The sequence below is a fragment of the Ursus americanus genome, chromosome 5 (assembly GCF_024610735.1).
Source record: "Ursus americanus isolate L20-20 chromosome 5, mUrsAme1.1.p, whole genome shotgun sequence".
In the NCBI taxonomy this organism is placed as follows: Eukaryota; Metazoa; Chordata; class Mammalia; order Carnivora; family Ursidae; genus Ursus; species Ursus americanus.
Window position 1 is genome coordinate 46,167,648 of NC_142131.1, and position 20,902 is coordinate 46,188,549.

The window sequence follows — 20,902 nt, forward strand, 5'->3', positions numbered from 1 at the left end:
TCTAGTCAGTTAAAATGACCAGATCGCAGTTCTTACTTTATGTAAAAGCCAAGATACGGCTAACCAGAAAATAAACAAAGGCCTAGGTGGCCAATAAGTCAGTAATTATGCTATTTACTCTACTAGCTAAGAAAGTTCTGTTATAGTAATTTTATACTTACTCTCTACTACTCCTGGAATTGCTCTATAGTGCTGAAACTGGTAAAAGGATTTTTCCAACATGTACTCAGGATTAATTTCTTCTACACGTAGTAAGTTCAAAACCATGTTGTAGGTCAAATGGAAAGCACTATTTAGAGGATCGGCTGAGCCCTAAGAGAAAAAAAAAGACATGTCAATGTTGTGATTTTTTTTCAAATAAAATTTATATAGATACCTATTAAACTGCTTAATAATTTAATCCATGTTAAGGAATATTATAGAAATGTATTAAGTTCTTTCTTTTAAATGACCAATACCAAGTGATAAATAGTTGATCTTTAGAAAAGAGAAGGGAAAAAGTCCACTAAGTAGCAACTGTACTAGTTAAAATTCTGTTTGCCAAGTATGTTTAGCTCTCTGACTTCTAGGCACTTGGTAAGATTACACTTTCTGGCCCCCTGGTGGGTGAGGCAAATGAATTGTTACGATGTGTCACCTTCTGGCCAAGTATTTAATTGCTGGCGTGAAAAGCTATCTTTTTCCTCTGGCACAGTGACTGTTACTGTGCAAGATGGTGGTTTCTCCATCATCTTGCATCCTTAAACAATAATAAGCAGAACCTCCTCCATAAACCTGCACTGAACAAGTTAGAGAAATGAACCTTTAAGTAATAGAGATTTAGGTCTGTTACTGCAGCATAACCTAGCCTGTGCTGACCGAGTACACTAAATTCATTTCAGAAAGATATTTAGATAAAAATTAGCATCTTAAAACTCAGCTGCCTGGAGTGACATAAAACCACCTGTGCAATTTACAGACCATTCTTTACCTGTATTTTCATAATTCTTTTATTTCCTCCTGTGACTGTTACCAAAGAAGGTTAAGGCTAATGGTTAAGCAGAATAAAGTATTTATCTACACTATGGTGACCTTTACTCATTAAAGGTTTCTATCCAAATACTTCCTTGAGATCTAAAATTTTCTTTCAGCAGTGTTTCTTCAGAAATATTTTAATGCAAATACTTAAAAATGAAAATGGTTTTGTAGTTACACATAGTGAAAAGGGACTTCAAGTACCTCCACCCTGACCTCAAACTTTCTAGCCAATTAAGTTTCTCTCCAGACTATCTCTTAAAGGCCCTGTGCGCAAAGCATCCCTACTGGGGAACTACTCCCTCAAGGACCTCCTTGAGCCGAAAGACTCCACTCAGGACTAATCCCAAAAGGAGTAAGAACTTGACCCACCACGTCCACCTGCACATACCCAGGGACCTTTGTCCTACATTTTCCTTATATAAAACTGTGAAGTATTTTCGGCACTTTGGAGACAGTCTTTGAAATGCGGTCTTCCTGGTATTCGCCTGACTGAAATAAATTCTTTTGTTTCACCGCTTGTTTCTCTTTTAATTTTGCCTGTGGTGAGTGGCTAAACCTGCCCTGTTTGGAACCCCCAGAGCCAGCTGCTCTTGCGCCTCTATGTCCCAGCTACAATAGGAGAATAATCAATTCTCGGGAGATGCATGCTGAAGTATTTAGAAGTGAAGTGTCACAAAGTATGCTATGTATTTCTAAATGGCATAGTAAAATAACACAAATACTCTTAGGGTGGTCAGGGGCTCTTAAATTGAGGTCCACAGACCAACCTAATAGCATAATTCTAAACATATACATATAGAATTTTATGAGAAGCAGAGCTTTCGTCACAGTCTTAAATGAAAGTGCTCCTTAACTCCTGAAAAATTAAGAGCCTTTCACCCTAGAGGCATAGTTACTAAGTCCCTAAAACCTTGATGTTTATGAACTTTCCTTGAAAATAAGGCAAAGGGAGATGTGTAGTATGAAAATCAAATTCTTGGAGGAGAGAGGAATTTAAAGACAACTTCAGCTATTTCACAATTCTGCAAACAGATGCAGCCCTTACTTTTTTGTTATTTTTTTTTTTTAAGATTTTATTTGTCCATTTGACAGAGACAGCCAGCGAGAGAGGGAACACAAGCAGGGGGAGTGGGAGAGGAAGAAGCAGGCTCCTAGCTGAGGAGCCTGATGTGGGGCTCGTTCCCACAACGCTGGGATCACGCCCTGAGCCGAAGGCAGACGCTTAACGACTGCGCCACCCAGGCGCCCCACTTTTCTGTTATTTTTTTGTATTACTACCTCCTCTCAGAAATTTGGGGCTTCAATATTACCAATGTTTATTTCTAAGCTCAAACTCTACTTCTGCATTCTCAACTGCTGTAGAATACACCTGGGAATTCTCAGTCACCTGAAACTCAACTCGGCATTTTGACATTGTATCTAAGTGAGCCCAAGACAGTCCCCATCTACAACTGCTATACTGGTTTAACTATTAAAAGCACCCTTTTCCACTCCTACTGTAACCTAATTTGGGTGATAAATAATAATAATAATAATATGGTTACACGATCTAAAATGAAACTTATCTCTCTTGCTCTTTCCCATTCCTGAGTTTCACCCTTACAAAGATTAATTGTTAGTGAGATTACTGAATTTGTCACAGCTAGACCCCAAGCCCTGACCTTTACTGCTTTCCGGTTTACACTCACTGAGCTTTGTCCCAGTCTTCCTAAAGCTCTTCTTTCTAGCTGATCTCTTAAGTGATGCAAAAGACCCGCACAGCATAACATCCCGTGAGGAAAACCGAAACTACCCTCAAGCAGTAACAACTGCCCTAAAGAGGAGCTAGCTCCCAGACCACCCCGACCAGTTTGAATTCAATCACAGACTTTCATCTGCCCAGATGAACCAAGGAAGGACCAACGGTTACCTTAGCTCATTTTAATACTAAGATCTCCGCCCAAGGAAGAACACAAGCCTCGTTTATACAACATACTATGTATGTATAGGCAATGTTTCATTAAAGTGCATGCCTTATGCCTACTTCCACAGATGATGACAAGTCTAAATATTCATCCTAACCCTAAATAAAGGAATCCATCACCCCTGCTCAGGGAATCACAACTTTGGAAGTTATTCCCTGTGATCTTATTTGTTGCAAATAAAATCCTTTATATGACAACTCCACCTGGTGTAATTTCTGTGGCTCTGCAAGGAGAACTTATGATAGTTCAATTATAACTTGATTAATGGGTAATGAAATTACCCTTTAAATTCCAATTTAGGAGGTCTTTCTTCTGCTTTATCCCTTTTTTAAATTTTAATCAACCAATGGTTGCAGATTATTTCCTCAATATATCTTAGATTAATTCTTTTGTTTCTTTATCACTGCCATCACAGACTTCAAAGTTTCATCAGACCTGATCTAGATCACTACAACTATCATCCTAACTACTTTGGTTTCAATTTCCCTTACAATTTAGTCAGCATACTGCCGACAGACAAACCAAAATACAATTTCACTGTAACAGAATACTCTATTCACCAGTAATGACTATTTAAGGGCCCTGTAGATACTGAAATTTAGGTCATACCAAACGGTTTTATTTTCCTTTCATGAAATAGAAAACGGAACATAATGAGTTCTCATATACACAAAAGGCATATATTTGAGGTGATGGATGTATTACCTCTATGATGAGAATCCTTTCACAATGTATTCATGTGTCAAATCATCGCACTGCACAATTTAAATAATACAATTTTTAAACTATACCTCAATAAAGCTGAGAAAAACCACAATCCATCATAGCAGAAATGTGTTGTTCTAATGAACTTTTATTTCAGGTACACAGAGCACATTTATTTATACACAGAAGTAAACTGCACTGTACGTAATGTAATAAACTGTATTTTTTGCTAAAGGTTGGGGTAAAAAAGTCTCAAAAATACTGAGGCTCAGATGTGAACACCCAGTCTGAACACCCAATCTAGCAACCAAGAAAATAAACTCATCTCTCTCATCTGTAAGTATCCTGTGGTCTAGCAAAACTAAGGAACCCAAATACAGTTATGTTAATTCTTGATTCTGAAGCCATTTCTTTTTCTTAAAATATGTTTCTTGCCAGTTCTGGAAATCAAAATCCAACCCCCACTCCCACCCCTTTAGGCATGCAGCAGGATCCATTTCCTCCATAAAACCTTAAATCACAATCATCTAGTCTAGAATTATCCCAAATTTTCCCAAATTGGAGTTATTAAATACTGTGCCATTCAGTCATATACTGCTCCCTGTTCACTTTCTGTTCTATATATGTATGTAAATAGATTCCCCAAGTTTAAAAATGACATCAAGTAAGCATGTGCCAATCACTGTACTAATCACTTAAATAAATTTTCAATTCACAATATTCCTAACAAAACTGATTTACTTCTTAATTTTAAACAAGAAACAGGTTCAGAGATATGAAGAGACTTGCCTAGGCTAAAGAGGTAGGAGATGAACTTTACGGCATCACTGGGCTGAAGTTCTCCCAAAGGACAAATTAAAAATGCAACTTATTTCACATCTCTGTTTTTCAATATTCATATTACTAAAATTATACGAACCCTTAAATGTTGACCAAGTATTTCTCAACTTTTTATATATTTAATTTGATCAGCCAAATTATAAAATTTTTAATATATCAACAGAAAGCCTAAAAAACAGTCACCTAAAATTTAACTTGGAACAACAGCAGCCAGTGCTAAGATTTTAAACTTCAACTTCATTCTAGAAAAACATTTAAGGATTCTTTTAGCTGACAAGTCGTTCACCGAAAGCTAGTAAGACAGAGAGCTAAGCAGATCAATTTTCCAAAGCAGATTTGTATTACCACCCTTTGAATGCTATTCTACTTTTAATAATTTCTGAAGTTTTAGAGTATACGGTTCATTCAGGCGAGCAGTTTAAAAACTCCCAGTCTAAATATTTTTGCACTTTGAACTGTTACAACGGAAGATAGAAGAATATGGACAAATGTGGGTCTTCTCACTTCTCCAAAAAAAAGTCCATAAGTGATCATCTTGAGTATGTGAGAGAACTACCTTTAAGAGAATAGGTATGTTCTTCCTAAAGTTCCGAAGGCTTTAAAATACCCAGTAAAGTCAAAACTATTTTTCCTTCAAGTAAGTTTCATTTTCCTTAGCCATTAAAACAATGTAGCTCAGGTTGAAAAGAACACACAACTGTCTAGAATCAGAAAGCGTGCACAGGGGCGCCTGGGTGGCACAGCGGTTAAGCGTCTGCCTTCGGCTCAGGGCGTGATCCTGGCGATCCGGGATCGAGCCCCACATCAGGCTCCTCCGCTATGAGCCTGCTTCTTCCTCTCCCACTCCCCCTGCTTGTGTTCCCTCTCTCGCTGGCTGTCTCTCTCTCTCTGTCGAATAAATAAATAAAATCTTTAAAAAAAAAAAAAAAAAAAAAAAAAAAAAAAAAGAAAGCGTGCACAGTCTCTTAGAAGTAGCACTTCATGTACTATAAGAAACAAGTTTATTTAACCACTTCAGAAATTATAGAAATAGGTTTATTTTGATAAAACGAATAATGACATTTCCTCAAAGTACTATGATGGTTTTACATTCTTTTGAAAATATGGGCACTATATTGGAATGCATATTTTTTCTGTTAATACTGGAGTGATGTAAAGGAGCTCTTAACTGCTGAAGAATAAAAGATGCATTCACCAGTCTTTTTGGAAGGCTATTATACACACACTTTGTATCTGACTCAACTTATCATTTATGCAAACATTATAATGAATTGATTTTGTTTTTTTAGCTCCTGTCAAATAAACCCAAGAACAAACCCCTGTCTTATCTCAAAATCTACGTAAGCTAATAGATAAAAAATCTATTTTATTTGTGGACTCATAAATAAAAAGCAATGGATGCAGAGCGACCTAACTGGCTCAGTCAGAAAAGCATGTGACTTGATCTCAGGGTCATGAGTTTGAGTCCCACACTGGGAGTAGAGAATACTTTAAATAAATAAACTTTAAAAAAAGGCAGTGGATGTGAAAGTATTAGATAAACAGACAAGAAGAGGACACTAACAATAGCAGAACTGGAAAAGTTGAATAGGTTTTTATAATACTTGGTAGAAAACTAGTCAAGCCAAAGAAGCTAAAGAAAGAAATTACTAAAACATTTTAAATGCAAGATCATTAAATGATTTACATGCACAAATATTTAAGTGTGTGTGTGTGCATGTTGAGATATTAGAAATCTCAATTTATAATCTTTAGTCAACAAGCAATAAACACATGTATTCTGTCATCTTTCTGGCTAAGACTACTTAATCCAACAACAGGAAAAATGATTAGATATGACAAACAGATCTGAATTTTACAAATGTACAAAGCATACTAATTATTTTTACATACAATAATATGAACAATCTACAAACTTTAATTATTATTTGAGAAAATAAATATTCTATTTATTAAAGTCCTATTACTTAAGAGTAAATCTTAATCACTGTTGCTTAAAAGAAAATAGACCTGATGTTATTATAATGATTTATTAGTTCATATACTGCATTAAGAATTATGTCAAAAGAACAAAGTGCTGCCAGGCCAAATTCGGTTTGAACCAGTAAATGAAAAATCTATTTGCATGAAGTACTAAGAAGTATGGGCAAGTGGCGGTTAGAAGCACGCACTCTGAAACCAGACTGCATGACTTTAAAATCAGCATCTGCCATTTAAAAACAATATGACTTTTGAAAAATTCTTAACCTCTATATGCCTTATTTATTTATAAAACTGGGATAATAATAGTAATTATTTCAGAGCCTAAGACATGTTGAGTATTCTATAACTATTAATTGTTATTTTTCTGAGTAAGTTGCGTACAAATTCTTTAACGATAGTAAAACCACCTGAAAAAATCCTAGAGGACAAAAATAGTAGTGCAGTTATTCTCAATAAAAGAAATGTGTCTAGAAACCAAGAAATACACATACATATTTGCTTATAAAATTGCAGTATCATCAACAAGCAGGTACTATATCCTTTAAAGAAGTCAAACTATACACCATTCAAAGTGAAGTTACCATTTCACACTCACTAGGGTGATGATTATAAATAAAGAAGACAGATAATAACAAGTGTTAGCTAGAATGCAGGGAAATGAGAACCCTCATACATTGCTGATGAGAATGTAAAATGGTACAGTTGCTGCTGAAAAGCAGTTTGGCAGGTCCTCAAAAGGTTACACACAGAATTATGTATGACCTCGCAAATTTCACTCATAGGTATATACCCAAAAGAAATAAAAACATGTTTGCATAAAAACTTGTAAAGAAACAATCATAGCAGCATTATTCACAACAGCCAAAATGGACAAACAACCTAAGTATACATCTGCTAATAGATGGATAAAAAACCTGTAATATCTCCACACAAAAGAGCAATACTCATCAATAAAAAGGAATGAAGTGCTGATACATATAACAAGTATGGATGAAACTTGAAAATTTTATGCTAAAGAAAAGCCAGATACAAAAGATCACTGACTATTATCTGACTAAATTTATATGAAATGCCTAGAATAGGCAAATCTATAGAGACAAAGAGTAGATTAGTAGTTTGCCTTAGGGCTTACGGGAAAGGGAAGGGTTAGGAATGAAATGGAGAGTAATATTTAATGGGTATAAAGTTCCTCTTGGGCTAATACCCATGTTCCAAAATTGATTGTAATGATGGTGGCAAAACTCTGTGAATGTATTAGAAGCCATGAAAATGGGTGAACTGTATGCAATATGAATTATATTTCAATAAAGCTGTTTGTAAACATTCATTTAAGAAATGATAGAGAAATTAGAATCCTTGCACACTGATGGTCAGAATGCAAAATGGCACAGCCACTATGTAAAACAGTATGGATATTCCACAAAAACTGGGGGGGGGGGGGCAAGAGCTACATATGATCTGGCAATTCTACTTCTGGGTATTTACCCAAAAGAATCAAAATGAAGACACTGGACAGATAATAATACTCCTATGTTCAGTGCAGTGCTATTCACATAGTCAAGATGTAGAAACAACCTAAACGTTCATCAATAGGTGAATGGATAAGAAAAATGTGATATATACATACAATGGAATACAATTCAGTCTTAAAATTCTACAGTATGTGACAACATGAACTTTAAGGACATTACGCTAAGTGAAATAAACCAGTCACAGAAAGACTAACACTGCATGATTCCACTTATATGAATTTTCTAAAATTGTCAAATTCAAAGAATCAAAGAGTAGAATGGTGGTTGCCAGAGACTGAGGAGGGGTGTAAAAGGGTAGTTACTAATCAAAGGTCGTGAAGTTTCAGTCAAGGAAGATAAATTAAGCTCCAGAGATATGCTGTATGATATTGTACCTACACTCGACAATAACGTATCTTAAAAATCTGTTGAGGGTAGATCCCACGTTAAGTGTTCTTACCACAATAAAATTTTTTAAATAAAAGACAATAGAACTTTTACACCTAAGTACACTTTATGTTCAGAAATGTCAAGCAAATAGAATGAAATATCTGTACTAAGGAAACCAGAAGCTGTCATTAAAATTTTACCTACTACTATTGGCAACTTGATTCACCTTTTTCCATACATAGAACAGAAGGAGAGAAAAACTGTTTATGTTGCACAATTTGAAGTCTAAAAATACCAATTTTCAATCTTCTGTCATTTTCTTTACATGAAGAACTGAAGTTACATGGACACTTAAAAATAGGTTTCCAAGTGTTAATCTTTAAGAGTGAAAATAAGACACCATATGATCATTATGAATATGTACAGAGAAGCTTCGTCTTCACTCACATTAAACACATTATTTTAAAAAACATACACTTTTACTTATTTTTGCTTTAGCATACCAGACTTCCCACAACCATATCTCAAATTCTCCTTGTAGTTCCCAAGTCTTTGAAATTGAAAAGAGTCTGTTTCAGAGAGATACTGACCTATGAGACTTAACAGGTTTTGGAGCCTTAGCTAATGATCTGGTAGTTAATTTAATATTTTTAATTAATTTTTTAAAGATTTTATTTATTTATTTGAGAGAGAGAGAGCACAAGCAGGGGGGAGGGGGAGAGGAAGAGGAAGAGGGAGATGCAGACTCCCCGCTGAGCAGGGGGCCCGATGTTCGACTCAATCCCAGGACCCTGGGATCATGACCTGAGCCCAAGGCAGATACTCAACCGACTGAGCCACCCAGGTGTCCAACTTTTAATTAACGTTAAGTTTCCCATCTTACTAAGAGTTTTCTCTAGGAATTTGTTTTAAAAACTTCATACCACATGGAGAAGAAGGAAAGCAACCAGACCAAACTTCCCTGAAAAGCTCTCCAACACAAAACAAAAATAAAACCCTTAAAACAATCTGAAAAACAAATATTAAACAAGCAAAATGAACAGGCTAATTTGAAATAAAGCTTAAAAATTTAAATTAATTTATTGGGATATTTATGATCCATCAACAGGCAGTATTAGAATGGTAGACTGTAGAATTAAGCTATCTGGACTTGCAAAGGTAGGGAAGGTATCATGTGCCCTACTTCCTGCTCTGATAGGTGAAGAGCAATTTGTTCAGTGTAGAAGGCAGTTACAGAGATTGTCTTAAATCTGGAGGGCAAAGTGAACATTTCTGCCCTGAGGATCTTTACATGCCCTTCATCGCATGAGTTATGCTTCACTTACTAGAACAGAAAGTAGGGTACAAAATATCAGCACTTTGCAGTTACCCTTTTCTACCTTCCAAGCCTAGATAGTTTAGTAAATTAACTCATCTACTTGGAAAGGTATCTGAACTGATACAACTAATTTCAAAGTGGCTCCTGAAGTATGTTTCTCAAATTGCTGGTGAAAGCAGAGAATCTTAACTCGGTTACCTTAAGTAGCTGTTTTCCAATCGTTGGGCTCATCTTTTCATCCACCATAAGAATTACAATTCCTCTATCATCCATTCCCCTCCTTCCAGCTCGACCAGACATCTGAATGTATTCACCAGAGGAAATCTGAGTGAACATAATTAAAAAACCAGAGTTAAGGAGAAAACCTGGTGAAAAATATATTCTTAAATTTTTATCACAAAATACATAAGCACAAGTTATACATTCCAAAAAAAGGAAACATGACTAAAAACATCAACTTTTAGGTGTTTAAGTAAAAACACAAAAATGTAAAACACTTAAGAATAACATTATAAAACTAAATTTTAGCTCCAAAATAATCAAACAGACCAAAGCTACAGGGAAAGACTGTTAATTCACTGACATAAAATATCTTTGAGCCAGATGTTCTGGGAAACAGTAAAGTCTAAGAAAGCAGAGAAGGAGTCAAACTCTATAAAATATCAATTCTGACTTGATCATAATAGACATATTAATTTGCAAAATGAGATTAATATAAAATAAATGTTTATTATTTTTAAAGTACAATTCTCTTATTTTCTTGGGATACGTCCCTGGAGTTCAGTAGAGCTCATTCATCACTAAGAAGAACCTAGTCAAAAAAGGTTAGTAAGCCTTTTCAGGGTGACATTCAACAACTAAGACAGCGGGCAAAGTTTTATCTGTAAGTGCTTCTGTACTATTCTCTGATGGAAAGGGTCCACAGTTTTCAGATTCCCAAAAAATATCTGACACAAGAGAAGTTAAGCTACAAGAATGCGTATTACTGACAGCATAAAAAACAGACATAACAACCTGGGAGAAACAAAGGCGCCAGAAAAACAACAAAAAAGCTAATCCTAAAAAAGATCTGAAAAGAACATTTCAAAAAAGCAATGCAATAGAACCTCAACAGGGCCCAAGGGCATCATTATGACATTATGGCATGTTACAGGTTTTAGGTCTAATACTATGATATTGAATCATCAAGAAAAGATTGCTTTCTTAAGTGCAATTATCCACTATACTCTGCAGACTTACTCTAAGGTCCTTAGGATGCCAAGAAGCATATAAAGTCACAAAAGACTTACTTATTTTCTTACGGCATCAATTTTATTAGGAGAATTAAGTAATTTTAAACTAATGGATAAAATAAAGATTTTAAAATTTTACATTATTTTAAAATATAAAACATGAAACTGTTAACTGCATTATAAGCAGGAATCACATCCTACATGAATTAAATTATTAAAAGTTCAATTTTAGAAAGTCACAGGTCACAGAAAATTTTTGAAGACTATGTAAAAATTTCTAAAGAGAAATGGCACCTGCCTCACTGTACTTTTATTTCTCTTTTGTATAGCATCCAATACATTTTAAAATAAAACAAATCAAGAAAAAAATGCTTTGCTTTTACAATTCTACCATGAGTGTTTTTCAGTGCTTTGATGATCAGTAATTACTGCCAGCAACTTCTCTGAGTACAAAAGAATCACCACTTTCAAGGATTAGGTTAGCTGCAGAATAGCTGACTACTTAAAAATTTCTCCCAAAGCCAGTTTATCTGAGCCTTGCACTGGATACTCAAAGTAGAAATCTACCTGCTTTTCACCTCTGTGGAGCTCCACTGTCTACCTAGTAAATACCCATGTGCCGTTTTTTCTCAGTTTCAGGACTGCCTTCTCTAATGAAGCCTTCAATGACCCCTCTTATATAAGTGACTTCTATGTTTTATCCTTCTGTACATACTTCTCAGAGTCCATAATACAATATTTTATTGCACATCTGTCAATTTTCATCTGCTACTAAGTTTCTTTAGAGACTGGGTTTAACTTTAACAAAGTTTAAATGTGGTAACTGTTTACTGAATGGGTTACTTGACTCTGGATTAAGAATTTACTTTCTACCCAAATCTACTATTTTACCCATGATTTAAATTTTCTCTTCTTCCTTAGAAAAGATATTATGTGCAAACCTGTTAAAACTTCTATTTTAAACCTGAAAGATAAAATAATGCAACTGGAGCCACTGCAGATTTGGCACCTTAAATACCCTAAACTATGTTCCTAAAGGAACATTCTAGATATATTTAAAATACTTTATAGCACTCATAAATCATCTGCACACTTATCCCTCATCATCAAACTCTTCCACCAAGGGAGATTTTTATTTTTGTGTTAGCCAAAACAAACAAACAAACAAAAAAACCCACCAAAATCAAACAAACAAAACCCACCCCCAAAACAAACCAAAACAAACAAACCTAACAGACAGAAATGACGGATCTGAAGTTAAACCTTGATGAACGTGTTTACTGGTTCAGGTACAAGTTCTTCAGTATTTGGAACTGAAAATCTCAAAGATTATGTAAGCCCAAATTACCTTAGGTAAAACAAGTAAAGGTAAAAAATATTCCAATTATGGTAATTATTTTACTTACCCATCGGAAATCTTTCCCATCAAATTTCCGGGCATTTGTAAATAAAACAGTTCTAGCTGGCATATTAATTCCCATAGCAAAAGTCTCTGTGGCAAATAAGGCCTAAATAATTGAATAATTATATGATTAAACATGTATTTTATTAAGCTGAAAAACTAGTTTTGTAATTTTCAAGTAGAAACAAAACATTAATTTTAAAATTAGTTGTTAATGAAACTCTGCAAAAATAAAACAAGCTAGTTCCAGATGTAATTCAGTATTTATATATAAAATTACTAAATGATATCTAATGTCCCTTGCATCCCAGAAATTTTTTAATTCAGGGAAAATAGTCCTTCTTCAGTTCCAGTGGTGGTACCTTAAAGAGGATACTACTGATCGATCTAATGTACAAAGCATGAGGCTGTAGATTACTTTTCTAAACATAGAAGTCACATTTCCTGGCTTTCTGACTGATGATGCAACAGTTTGGATGCAACAGGATCTGTGAGGGGCAAACAGAATCAGTGGCTAAGTTCACTTTTAAGACTTTACCAACAAGAAATTGACCACATAAAAAACTGTGTGGCTTAAGCACACAAAGGTATAAATACATACAAGTCAAGTCACTGAAGTACTATTAAATTTTCACCAGTAGGGAACATAAAAACATCTTTTATTTCATCAACTCAAAAGAAAGCTATTCATCTATTAAAAAGAATGAAAAGCTACACATATGACAGAACTGGATAATAACATGGGTAGCATAATTTTTTTGTTTACAAAATAAGTATTATTTGTATCTTTGCTAGTGGGTATTCCTGGGAAGTGAAGGGGAATGATGGTCTTTCATTTTTTTTTTTACTTTATTTACAATTGTTCTATTTGACTTTCACCACAAACAAGTATCACTTACATTTTTAAGAAAAGATTCTTTAAAATGAGCCTCAACAATAACCTATAAAGGAATATCAAAAGGGCCTTACCGGGACCTAAGTAGAAATAGTGATCAATTCTTGATCTAAAATATCTCAAGTATGTTCTTTAAAGTGAGTAAATTTCTTTTAAATATTCTACTTAGTGCTCAGATTCTCATGATAAATCTCTGATTTTTAGGGGTGCCTGGGTGGCGCAGCGGTTAAGCGTCTGCCTTCAGCTCAGGGCGTGATCCCGGCGTTGTGGGATCGAGCCCCACATCAGGCTCCTCTGCTATGAGCCTGCTTCTTCCTCTCCCACTCCCCCTGCTTGTGTTCCCTCTCTCACTGGCTGTCTCTATCTCTGTCAAATAAATAAATAAAATCTTTAAAAAAAAAAAAAATCTCTGATTTTTAAAATTCTAACCTGATTTTTAAACATAAAATCATTTGTGAATCATATATAGGCTTATGACTACATTTTGAAGTTGTTTCCATTTTTAATACCCCATTTCTGGGTAAAGATATCAACATAACCTTTAGAATTAAATTAGACTCTCTGCGGTTTAAATTAGCACATACCTAAAAAACTCTCTTTTATAACTACCAGCATTCTTCTTGCCTACTCTAATCGTTTTAATCTGTATATAGATAGGAGTCCACTATAGAATCAACTCCACTTTTGATAATTAAATAGCACCTTCTGCAAAATTCCACACTGTATAGTATTACCATTTCTTACTTTAATTACAGGAAAGGAAACCAATGATTTTTTACCTACAGCCCAAAATGTATGTAGTATAATAAAAATCAAGTCGAGGGTGCCTGGGTGGCTCAGTCAGTAAAGTGTCCGACTCTTGGTTTTGGCTCAAGTCATGATCTCAGGGTTGTGAAATTGAACCCGAACCCCGCATCTAGGCTCCACACTCAGTGGGGAGTCTGCTAAAGATTCTCTTTCCCTTTCTGACTCTCTCTGCCCTGCCCCCCACTCATGCGCACTCTTTTTAAAATAAGTAAGTCTTAAAAGAAAATCAAGTTCATCACCTAAGTCATTCCACAGGACTTTGTTTAACACACACACACACACAAGCTGCCTATAAATAGTGTTCTCAATAATTTTCAAAGTGTTAGGGCACCTAGCTGGCTCAGTCGATAAAGCATGCACCTCTTCATCTCAGGGTTGTGAGTTCATGGCCCACAATGGGAATGTAGCCTACTTTAAAAAAGTAACGATAATAATAATTTTCAAACTATTCATACAACACAATTCTAAGGCATAATAAATAAAATCATACCTTTATCAATCCTTCAGAAAACAGAATTTCTATAGTTTCTTTCAAAATAGGAAGTAAACCACCATGGTGAATACCAATCCCTCGCTTCAAAAGAGGAAGTACATGTTCAACCTGTGATTAGAATAACGTTTATTTTTCACTGATGTACAGAAAACGGAAATAAAAAATATGTTAAACTAAAAAATGTTAAACTAACCAAACCCATATTCCCAGAGATTATTAAACTCAAAACTCAATATAATTTTGCCCCAGCTTTTAATATGGAAGATATACTTAAAATTCATATATGCACTACTGCCTCAAATTTTCCAGCATCACTTCACCTCCCCAAATACTAAAAATGAGGGCAGAGTATGCATCTGCACAAAATAAACTTAAAAAATACTAGCCAGCTCCAATGAAAAAAAAAAAATAAGTATAAAGCATACTTAACATAAATATGTACTTTATCTAAAAACAAATGGTTACTGAAGAGTTCACCCTCATTAACACTTTATCAAATGCCATTACATGTCTACTAAAACTGTGGTGGGATAACAAAGATGTATAAAGACATGCCTTAGACCTCAAATACTAATAATTCAGCTGGGAAGAAAAATTACAAGAAAATCTTCTAAGTTAAACAGTCTTTTAAACACTGAGAAACATGCTATTGCATTTTTATCATAAATCCCTTATATATCAGAGTAATCATTTGTAAGCAGAATATAGCCTCCCAAATTTCTTTTCACAGAACAAAATTTTCACGTCTTAGGTCACATTAAAGCAGTTCTCAGGTTTGGATGCACATTAGGATCATCTGGAGAGCTTCTGAAAGATCCTAATGACGACAATACACACCAGACCAATTAAATCAGAATCTCTGGGAGTGGCACTCAAGAATTCAGTATATTTTAGAAATCCCCAAGCAATTCCAACAGCTGAAGGAAAAATTCCTTGGATTAAAAGCAGAGCAGACATTAAATTCCTCACTAAACACATGATTTTCATTAGGTGTTTTGTTGGTAGACTTATGAATTAAGAAATTTAGTGACTTTGCGGCACCTGGGTGGCTCAGAGAGTTGAGCATCTTTTTTTTCCCCCCTTAAGATTTTGTTTATTTGAGATAGGGGGAGAGAGAGCACAAGCAGGGGGAAAGGGCAGAGGGAGAGGGAGAAGCACACTCCCCACTGAGCAGGGAGGCCGACGTGGGACTGGATCCTAGGACCCTGTGTCGGGTACTGAGCGTGGAGTCTGCTTGGGATTCTCTGTCTCCCTCTTCCTTTGCCCCTCCCCTGCTCACACACTCTCTCAAAAAAAAAAAAAAAATTTAGTGACTTAAAATTAATAATTTTGTGTTATTAGGAACAGAAGCAGTAACTTCCACACCATGTTAGCTTTCAGAGAAGAATTCCCTTAGGCAGCACATCTTTTCCCTTGTCACCTTTTCAGAAATTTAAAATACAAACCAAGGTATTATTTCAGTGTACAATGCAACATATTTACTGGAGTGTGTAAGCAATGCAATATATAGTAACAAAATTAAGAAATGCAAAGTAAAAATATGCTATCACACTTAATATCCACATTTTACTTAGTGACACTAAACACAAACCTGAGGGAGTTTTTTATCTTCATCAGACAAGCAGTCAATGGCATTACTGAATACTTCTTCAACCATCTTCTTTTCTTCATCTAAGAAAAAATTCAAAGGTACATAAACATGTAAGTTAATCAGTGATACCAAACTTCACAGACTGCAAACAATCAAAGTTTATAAAGAATAAAAGTAGAGTTAGTATTTAAGGCAGAAGGCAAAGTAGGGGAATGAACCATGAGAGACTGTGGACTCTGGGAAACAAACTGAGGGCTTCAGAGGGGAGGGGGTGGGGGAATGGGATAGACCGGTGATGGGTAGTAAGGAGGGCACGTATTATATGGTGCACTGGGTGTTATACGCAAGTAACGAATCATGGAACTTTACATCAAAAACTGGGGATGTACTGTATGGTGACTAACATAATAATAAAAAAAAAAAGAAGGCAAAGTAGATAAAAATTATTTAACAAAATTCACTGCATTTCAAAAATATATCTAACAGAAAATTCATCCGTGAGTAAAAGTACTATCTTATAAAATAAACAAAAACTACACTAAGTGCTGTACATCTAATATATAAGTCTAACAATTACAGGTCACAGGGATAATTTTTATCCATTATTGAGGAAGGTAAGGTTTAAGGTTTACAGCAAATAATGAAGGCTGCTATTAACCGTTAGAGGAGCAATGTCAAAGCCTATGCTCTTAACTATTATACTGCCTTCTTGTACAGTATCTATTAAATAATATGTAGTCAATAAATATTTGTTCAGTTAATCAACATATGACCTTGCAACATTAAGCAAATGCAGTACTGGTAGTTAAAAGGAAACATGTCTAAGCAGAGCAATTCACTCAAAAAATAAAACATTAACTAACTTTAGGAGTTTACGTGGGATATCTGTTTTTACTTTGCCCTGGATAAGTAAAAAGCAGCTCTAAAATGCATGGGTTAATTCTGTGCCTTGATAATGAAAGCACTACAACTGACATTTGATTCTGGATGACTGAGGATATTATTTACTTCTCATTATACAGGATTACATATGTAAAAGGATAAACTGAATAATAAATGGGCTGGTATAAAGTACGCCAGATTTTTGGATAGGCTATGCTACTTTCTAGCCGTGTGACTTTAAATGAGTTACATTCACAGATAATATGTGGAAATAATTATTAATTTAATACAAGTTATCTTACTTTATTTAAAAGGTTATACCACAATCAGGTAAAGGGCAGGTCTTCCTGGTTTGGATTTTTAGAAGAATGAAGCACAGTACTTTCTATACAGAAAGTGATCTGACCAAGTAACCTAGCCTTAAGTTGTCACACAGAGAGCCACAGGAACAAAGGAGCTAGGGATCTTTGGATTTTACAAAAAGCAATGTACTTATTATACCTTCCAATAAAACAAAAGGAAAAGAAGAAAATTATAAAACAAGGTCTTAAAATTTTTACAAATATAATGAGTACATTACTTAACTGTCATATGAACTGCATATCCTAGCACTACATAATGGATTAATCACAACAAATTAATCTTCTTACTACAAATAGATTTATATTGATTTTCACATAACATGAAAACTATACTGAAATTATATAGCACCTGTGTTAAAATCTAATTTGGTCATCTGAAGTGCATAGGCTTCACAATCCTTCTTACTGAAACTGAAAATAATTACAGGTTGAAAATTTCTTTCCATAATCATCTTCACAATCTTGAACACATTTGATGGTCCTGCAAAAAGAATACATAAAACATACCCAAAAATTAACTCAAAAGGAATTATAGACCTAAATATGAAGTCTTTAACTATAAAACTCTTAAATACTATAGAGGAATAAACCTCCATGATTTATTATTAGGCAAAGCATTCTTAGGTATGATACCAAAAGTACAGCAACAAAAGAAAAAAAAACTGGATTTCATCAAAATTAAAAACTCTGATACCTCAATAGACAGCAATAATAAGTTGGAAAGACAACCTTTACCCACAGAATGGGAAAAACTAGGTAAGCATCTACTATTCAGAGTATATAAAGAATTCTTACAACTTAACAACAATAAAAAAAGACCATTTCATCTTTAAATGTGGAAAAGATCTGAGTAAGTATTTCTCCAAATAAGATACATAAATGGCCAACAAGCACATCAAAAGATGTATCATTAGCCATGAGAAAAATGTAAATCAAAACCACACTGAGATACCAGGTCATACCACTAGGATGACTAAATTAGAAGAGACAGATTACAGTGAGCACTGGCAAGAATGTGGAGGAAATGGAAACTTCATACCCTTCTGTTGGGAATGTAAAATGGAGCTGGCACTTTGGAAAATAATCTGGCCACTATTCAAAAGGTTAAACATAGAAATACATGACTCAGCAATTCCAATGCTAGGTATACACTCAATGAGAAAAGAAAACATACATTTACATAAAAACTGGCAGAATTCAAATATTTATAACAGCATTATTCACAATTAACAAAGAGAAATAACCCAAATGTTCAACAACTGATGAACGGATAAATAAAATGTGGTACTCATTTAATAGAACGTTGTTTGAGCGTAAAAGGAATTATGTACTGACACATGCTGTAACATGGATGAACCTTGAAAACACACTAAGTGAAGAAGCCAGTTGCAAAAGACCACACAAATTATGATTCCATTTATGCGAAGCATTCAGAAAAGGAAAACAGAGACAGAAGATAGATTAGTGATTGTATAAGGCTGTGGGGCAGGGGAAGAGATTAGGAGAAACGAAGAATAACTGCTAATGGGTAAAGGATTTCTTTTTGAGTTGATGCCAATGTTCTGGAATTAGATAGTAGTTACACAAGTTTGTGGATATACTAAAATACCCTGAATTATACACTTAAAAATGGTAATTTTTGTGGCATATGAATTATATCTCAATAAAAGAAATTGTGGTGATGGTTGCAGAATTCTGTTAATATAGTAATAACTATTAAATTGTATACTTTAATGGATAGATTGTATAGTACGTGAACTATATCTCAATGTCGTATTACGAAAAAGAGACGTATCTCTTTTTATCTAATTTTATCACATACTATCTAAATCTTTATATAGCTTTCTGAGGGAAAAGAGTGAACAAAGTTACACATTACCTTTTGTTCCTCCTTTCCGCCCCTTCTGATCTCCTTTTGCCAAATCACCAGCATCTCGAAGTACTTGCATTGCAGTATTAAAATTATCTTCTCTGAAGTCACCCTGGAATCAGATACTTTTCTATGTAACCTCGCTAATATTTAACCACAATCCAAACATTTTTCATACCTCAAAATTTCCTCAAAATAAAAATAATGTAATAATTATTACAAAGGTCACTGAAAGAGTTAAAAAATGTTGTGTATAATAGGTAATTAAAGGTAGAGATATTAAAACTGGGAAAAGCAAAACAGAAGATATCTGAAACACGTCCTAAGTCCCTATTCTTAAGGAATTTTAAAACACTGGGAAAGAAGGAGGAAAAAAAAATTGGGAAAGAAGAAAAATCTTAATTTATGCATAAGAAACACAAGTCTTAAATATATTTTTTGAAATAAAAATACACACAAACCCGACAATTTTGGACCATAAAACTACTTAAGAAAAAAAAATGGAGTTCTACCATTCTACTTCAGTTTAAGGAAAAATAGTATGAACAACCAAGGACTACATTATCGGTAAGAACCACAATTACTCCCTTACATTTTCATCAACCACAAGGTGCAGGCCATCTCCCCCCGCTGGAAATATGTAATGTTGCAACGGAGTAGGTCGATAGTCTGTGTAAATTACATGACAAGGCTGTTAAAAAAAAAAAGAAAAACAATTAAACACATCATTTTATTTCTTCAAAATAATACTGTGTATTTAACCTACCTAAAAGACCTCAGGGAAATAAACTTTTGGATTCAACATTTCAAGAAGAAAAAACTTAAAAAATTTTAAAAACCAGGCAAGAGAAAAACGTTGGAAAAAATAGGTCTATCAAATTATACTACCATCTATTCGATTATATCAATCCCCTACTCAGGGCCAAAAACATGATGTGAGTTTCAATAATGATCTTGGATTCACACTCTAGACCTGTGATGTCAAAATTAAAGATGCCTGTTCCTACACAGCAGTAGTATTGTGACACAGAATGCTCCCTGAGGTAAAATGGGATTTTTTTGTCCCACAGAGGGTTTTCAAAGCTTTACTAAATCAGCAGGTTGATCTAGCTCCTCCAGAAGATCCAACAGGTTTCTATCCTACAGAAGCAACACAGATGTTACAAAAATGCCATCAGAGAGCTTATAAACAGATAACGGTTTCTAAGAATACTGGTATAAAGGGTAGGAAAATAAATCCAAGAATACGTTTAGTACAAATGAACAAATGCTCGTTATAACATCCTATGGTGCTGCTGAAGTCGGACTACAGAAATAAAAGAGAAACACAGTCAGTAAAAAGGCTGACGGTGTTCACAAAGAAGAAGAATCAAATCACACGCTCAAGAGATGTACAGCACCCTGACGTCCTGAGGTCTTAGAGGACATTCTCTACTATAAGGCCTCACTCAACAAGGAAATGCAGTAGTTTCCAAACCTGGCGAATCATCAGGATCAATTCAGGAGCTTTTAAAAGTTAGGTCTTACAAGCCCCTACTCCCAGAGATGTTGGTATATTGGGTTTAAGATGGCACTTAAGAAATACACGCCTGTAAAAAGCTAATCAGGTGATTTTCATAAGCTTGCGCTTGATGTGAGAA

The 20,902-nt window shown here is 34.7% G+C and overlaps 1 protein-coding gene across 4 annotated transcripts in view; it reads right to left on the minus strand.

The window, feature by feature from the left end:
- Nucleotides 1–20,902, minus strand: part of MTREX (Mtr4 exosome RNA helicase) — a 93,263-nt gene that overhangs the window by 50,741 nt on the left and 21,620 nt on the right. For all 4 annotated transcript variants that reach the window (XM_045794332.2, XM_087862145.1, XM_045794333.2 and 1 more), the window contains 8 exons: nucleotides 19,855–19,953; nucleotides 19,272–19,374; nucleotides 17,742–17,873; nucleotides 16,149–16,228; nucleotides 14,555–14,665; nucleotides 12,367–12,468; nucleotides 9,927–10,052; nucleotides 162–312 (listed from right to left, as the gene is read on the minus strand). In XM_045794332.2, coding sequence (XP_045650288.2) covers nucleotides 162–312; nucleotides 9,927–10,052; nucleotides 12,367–12,468; nucleotides 14,555–14,665; nucleotides 16,149–16,228; nucleotides 17,742–17,873; nucleotides 19,272–19,374; nucleotides 19,855–19,953 — 904 coding nt within the window. The remainder of the gene's footprint in view (nucleotides 1–161; nucleotides 313–9,926; nucleotides 10,053–12,366; nucleotides 12,469–14,554; nucleotides 14,666–16,148; nucleotides 16,229–17,741; nucleotides 17,874–19,271; nucleotides 19,375–19,854; nucleotides 19,954–20,902) is intronic.